The sequence below is a fragment of the Hesperophylax consimilis genome, chromosome 23 (genome assembly GCF_061612785.1).
Source record: "Hesperophylax consimilis isolate HC1 chromosome 23, BYU_Hcon_1.0, whole genome shotgun sequence".
In the NCBI taxonomy this organism is placed as follows: Eukaryota; Metazoa; Arthropoda; class Insecta; order Trichoptera; family Limnephilidae; genus Hesperophylax; species Hesperophylax consimilis.
Window position 1 is genome coordinate 15,017,906 of NC_142858.1, and position 6,145 is coordinate 15,024,050.

General features: G+C 30.7%; 1 protein-coding gene across 2 annotated transcripts; it reads left to right on the plus strand.

Moving 5' to 3' along the window:
• The first annotated feature begins 2,816 nt into the window (after positions 1 to 2,816).
• Positions 2,817 to 5,494, plus strand: LOC149412361 (uncharacterized). 2 transcript variants are annotated; one of them, XR_016304582.1, is made up of 4 exons: positions 2,817 to 3,329; positions 3,829 to 3,990; positions 4,549 to 4,644; positions 5,300 to 5,494. XR_016304582.1 is itself a non-coding variant. In XM_089645959.1 (3 exons), exons 1-3 carry the CDS (start codon positions 3,879 to 3,881, stop codon positions 5,404 to 5,406), a joined length of 315 nt encoding a protein of 104 aa, XP_089502085.1. In that variant the 5' UTR covers positions 3,702 to 3,878; the 3' UTR covers positions 5,407 to 5,494. The 2 variants fall into 2 exon arrangements, 1 of the variants encoding a protein (XP_089502085.1); XM_089645959.1 differs by lacking the exon at positions 2,817 to 3,329 and having other exon boundaries at positions 3,702 to 3,990.
• The last annotated feature ends 651 nt before the right edge of the window (positions 5,495 to 6,145 follow it).

Sequence of the window (6,145 nt, forward strand, 5' to 3'; positions counted from 1 at the left end):
TTAAGTGCCAATAAAGGAAAAAAAGCATTTGTAGGCAAATAATACGTTTGTATGTGACACTTTCGCAATATGGTATTTTTGCATGCCGAGTGAGTAGATCTATCCATAAAATGTGATGTATCTACAGACAAAAAGAAAGAAAGAAAAAGTTAATCCGTATATTGAAGCATATTTAAATTTGGGCATTTTATCCACATTGTTATTATATGGAATATTGGGTAAACTATGATACGGAGGAGGTAGTTGACTAAAGTGATTTTTTTAAAATTTCCTCTTCCCGGGAGTGAAACGAAATATTGGAAACTTAATTCTGAAGATATTTTTGACATATTCATTTATAAAAAATATATTTCCAAGAAATCATTATCATATACTTGGAAAAGGCAAGAATTTTAGTTATTCTTCTACCAACAGCCATCAGCTTCGTAATAAACAGTCTTCGTTTGGAATGCATATAATTATTAAATTTGCTACTGAAAATGAACCATTAGAAAGATAAGAAAAATGATTAAATGGTAACATTAATTTTGTTGTAGAATTCATAAATTTATTACCACGTGTAATATTTTATAAGAATTTTCATCCGCGAGCAAGTAGAAGTAGCCGATAAACGCATGAAATGTGATACGGCGAAGGTACCGATAAATGGCTCCCTTTACGAGCTTAAGATCCAATAAATTTAGTTAATTACTTACCCATACCTTCCCTCCAGGTGACTGATCGATGGCCTCGCATCCACGCTTCCCGCTTTACGGCTCTCTCCTGCCGCGGCAACGGCTCGCGGGTCCCGAGACCTCGTACGATGATGAGAGTGGTTTTTTATCGCCTTGCACGGCGACGCTGCACAAGCGGTACGGCCCGACCCGGCCTTTTACCGGTTCCTAGAATTCCTCGAAACGACTACGCCAAGAATTCCCGACACTCCGTGAAGTTCTACACCGGGAAATGCCGCTTGGGTTTAAAATGGAACTATTCGTTTTCTTTCATAACAGTTTTTTCTTCAGCGAGAGATAAATTCTTTCGTTAAATTATCGCATGAAATAGTTGAGAAGCAAAATCTGTATGCGTAACGAAAAAACTTATTTTACGGGGATAAATTTTTTAGATTTATGATTTTTTTATGTACTTTGATGTGAAATTTTCAGAACCATATAAAAAAATAAATATGTATTCAATGAATTATCTTAATAGACAGGAGAGTGTTCGTTTGTTGCGGCGGGAGGGCTGAAGGGCTAGTTGGCAGGCTGACTGGCAGGATGGTATGTATTTGATTTGTTTGCAAATCTACAGTTTTATTTAAAGGATGATGAAATTTTGCACACTTCACCTTAAAAACAATAAAAATATCACTGTTTACGTTGTATTTTGACAGGCTCTGTGTAAATTCAGGGAAACGCCGGGCAAAGCGAGCAAAGTGGCATATCCAATTTTCTATTTTTATCTCTAAATTGTTACTATTGATCGATTATAACAACTCCCTTTCTCCACCTATCCTCTATCATCATATAGTAATAATAGATAATAAATCAAATAATTAAAGATAATAACCTCAACTATCTATTATTATATAATTTAGGTAAATGTTAAATCAAATAATTTTGTTTCATATTTCTTCAGCGCTTTATGTTAAAGGATCTTCAATAAACTGAAACTGTAATAATTTTCTTTTTTAAACTACATTACATTATTTTAAGAAACATCTGACAGGCATTTTCGTGAACTTTCTTCATCGTTTTTATTCTTTGGAATCCAATCATGATGATTGAATTCCCAACAAAGGTTTAGAAACAGACGAAATACAGACAGATTAGTTTTCAAAACAGAGCAAAGCGGATTATTATATTTCAAAACAGCATTTACAAATATGATTTTTAGAAAAAAAAACGAAATTATAACCAAAAAAAGCTCAAATTCGGAAAAAACAAGTTAAATTACAAAATATCAAAGAAACCTTTGCAAGCTGTTTAAAAAATAAATCTATATTTAAAGTAAATTAAAACAGCACATTTTATATACATACATAAGCAGGTATCAACATTTTTTTTTCTTTTTGATGTCAGTCCCACTGATTGAAGTCAATGAAAGTTTTTCTATCTAAGAATGTTATGATGCGGATGAAAATGTGGAAAGTTACGCTTTCGAGTACTGATAACTTTAAAATACATATTTTTTTAAATCCTTACTTCATCACTTCGATTCTTTAGATTAGAGGCCAACATTTTTAAAAATAAAAACTTTTTTTCCGTGACTATCCTAAGTTTAATATTAATTTAGTTTTGAGGACAAAACTACGGTAAAGATAAATATTTATTTAACCTTCTCTTCTAACAGCACATACTTAAAATTGGAAATTTTCTTGTCTTGTTATTAAAACAAAATTAGAGGGTATGCGTTCAAAAATAACAACTTTAATTTTTTTGGGACACCCTAATATATATATATATATATATATATATATATATATATATATTAGGGTGTCCCAAAAAAATTAAAGTTGTTATTTTTGAACGCATACCTATATATATATATATATATATATATATATATATATAGGTTTATGATACGGCACTTTGTACATCTTAGCGTCTGCAAATAACCGGAACTATTGGATCATTTCGACTTACTTGATCATTGAGCACTTACTTGATCATCGACAAATTGAGATTTAAATGCCATTTTAATCGTCTCGGCGAGACGAGATCAGTGGCATTTTCAACTCAATTTGATGTGACAAGTGCGATTATCGTGAGCATTAGATATGCTCCTATATGCGATTTTATCTCAGATATTCAACCTGACTTTGTTAATTATTTCTATCGTATGTTAAACTAACTTCATTGATCTCAAAAAGCGACGTTGCCATCGTTATTTGTGTCAAACGCAGGTGTACAAATAATTTTCTAAAGTAATTAAATGTTTTAACAATTGTATGCAAAAATAGCCTCTAAAGTAATATTATTTAGAGCTTATTATCGTACGACATTGCGTATTGGTCTAAACAATATTCGAAAGGAACTATAAGGCTCAAGAATTGTATGCAAAATTAACCTCTAAAGTTATATTATTTAAAGCCCATTATTGAATGATGTTGTTTGCTAGCACAAGGCTGGTTTGTTTGTATTGGTCCATTTGAAGCTAGCTTCAGGTTAGTTTTCTGAAACACTTAATGACTTGTAACTGGCTAACAGATAATATTAAATATTACCGTTATTCAATGTTCGTATATCACGAATCAGTTGACAGGTTGATTTGTTTTTGCGTTTTATTAGCTTTATTACGAAGGAGATTTAATAAAATCTTTCAGCTTTGCGAAATGGATTTTAAATACGGTAAGCTATTACATATTTCTAAATAGGTAATAACCTTAATTGTAAAATATAGAATTAATATAATAAATATAATATTAACAATTTTAATCTATGCTTATCAAATGAGTACAGAATAATTACCGTATTTTATTATATAGGTCATGATTTTTTTCTTTCTTTTTTGAGAACCCAAGCAGTAAAATTATTTTGAATAATAGATATATATTATGTATTAACAAAATTCAAAAAAGCTAACCTAACAACTTGTGGTAAAAATGTCAAATCAAACTAAAGCCATATTCCTATACTAAAATATGCATTTAAAAGCATGTTTTGTTTTCAAACAGTTGTTTCTTAAAATAATTAAGTTAAAACGAAGTTTTACACGTCGGATAATCACCCATTAATTTGTTCATATTCAAATTAAACAAATTCCTTTGTGGAAATAAAATTTGCAAAAACAGAAAACTGCAGGTACATATATGTATGTTTCAATGTGTTTGTTCTTGATATTTTATAGATGTTCCAAGAACCAGTGATTTACGTACATCAATAAACAGTACTGACGACATGATCTCGTCTTCACCCTTTTCGCTAATTTCCAAAGGACAAAGTTTAATCATCAGCAATATGCAGAGCATACTGGGCGAAGAAATTAACCATGAAACTTCCTCAGATTCAGGTAATATTCACTGATAATAATCTGAAATATTACAGAGCTACCTTAGCTTATAGTAAATTGTTATAGGTAATATCAGAAATGCTGCTAATTAAATATTCCGTTGCAAATGCTTAATTAGTCTGTTGTTTTGTCATTATATTAGGTTAGGTTTCATATTTGTGCACATGACTTACTTACTACATTGAGATATTATTATTGGATAAATATATAATATATTTTTTATTTTTTATATATTCAATAATATTGTTATTGGGTTTATAAAAACAGTTTATTTTTAAACAAGTTCTGCTGTGTAATTATTATTACGCGTGACAGCTGTTTCGCCCTCTGAAGGCATTATCAGTTTGATAATGCCTTCGACAGTTTGATAATGCCTTCAGAGGGCGAAACAGCTGTCACGCGTAATAATAATTACACAGCAGAACTTGTTTAAAAATAAACTGTTTTTATAAACCCAATAACAATATTATTGAATATATAAAAAATAAAAAATAAAATGGAGTTCTACAAATTAAACTTAATAACAATAAATATATAATATATTATGCTTTATTTTAGAAACCAAAACTGAAGTAATGTTAGAAAGGAGTCCGCCGACGTCCGAAGATGATTCACTATACAAACCGAACAACGTTACTTCTTCGATAGAATCAGGTATCTACAGAAAACATGTTTAATACTCTTGAAACAATCAATACGTAACATATAATTTGATTATTATATGGTCAGAGGTGCGGCCCAGAAAGCCGAAGGTCCGGTGCGAGTCCCAGATGTGACCGTATCTTTTCTGTTTCAGATTTTAGATTGAGTGATGCTAATATTGTCTTCATTTAATTAAATGATTTAATTTAATTATAATTATTTTAAAAGCAATAATTATTCGCCTGAAACACTCATCCACATTGAAAAATCTCCTGATAAAAGATACTTTATTTATTTATTTAAACGCCCATAGGGCTTTTACAGATAATAATGTACATCTTTATTTATTTATATATTTTTTTAATTATACAGATCTTATATCTTATATGATAAATATATGTTATACAAAATAATATAAGAAAATATCCGAGTTAACAAAATATAGGTACAAATAATTGAGATTTACATAACGCCAACGGGACTCGAACCCGTGTCCCCTCGATTTCCGGTCGACAGCTCTGACCACTGAGCTATGGCGGCTTATCGCTTATCCGCGAAATAATTCAATATATACTAGTGTTTCATTCAACAATGACTGCTTTCTTATAATTTGAGGTTTTACTAATTAAGTTTAAAGAAAGCTAAATAATGTATTGTTACTTTTTAGATATGAAAATTTCCAACGCCGATGATGAGCAACATCATTTAGAGAAGCAGGAGGCAATCGAAGTGTCATCGACTACAACTCGAAGCACTATTTCTACTAGTAAATGAGCACGAGTGCATGACCGTAAAAACTCATGTCCATATTGTACTAAACTGGTAACGAACATACCTTCAATTTCAACCTTTGATTTAGCGTTTGACCCTGTGCATTTTGATGTTTTTATTAAAGCCGTACAAATAAATAGTGGTTACGATGAAATTACAGGTTCTGTAAAAATTCCTAGCATGCCTCAACGACTTTGTACAATCTTTTATAGCCGTACAAAGTCGTTGAGACATGCTAGGAATTTTTACAGAACCTGTATTTCATCGTAACCACTATTTATTTGTACGGCTTTAATAAAAACATCAAAATGCACAGGGTCAAACGCTAAATCAAAGGTTGAAATTGAAGGTTTCTGTTCTTTAATAACTATATACACCTTGGCTAAATCCCTCATCTTCGATGTTATATGTGTATTCAAATGGTGTTCCGTGTGATTACTTAATAATAAAGACCCATATGAACATATTAATGGGTCAGACATTGCTATTTTTGCAATATTATCATTTTTAAATACATGAAATATTTGAGTTTCTTAGAGATTCTGAAATTTCAGAATTGTCTGGGCATAATAATATAGAAGATGATTTTAGTACTCTAACACGATTATGTGGATTTTTCTCAGGTAACGTACTTTTTGTACATTTTAAAGATAATTACCTCTGTTTCTAAAGGATGAGTTGAATTTGCATTTTCTGGCTGTTCTGAAGGATGAGTTGAATTTGCATTTATTGTAGTGTCTGT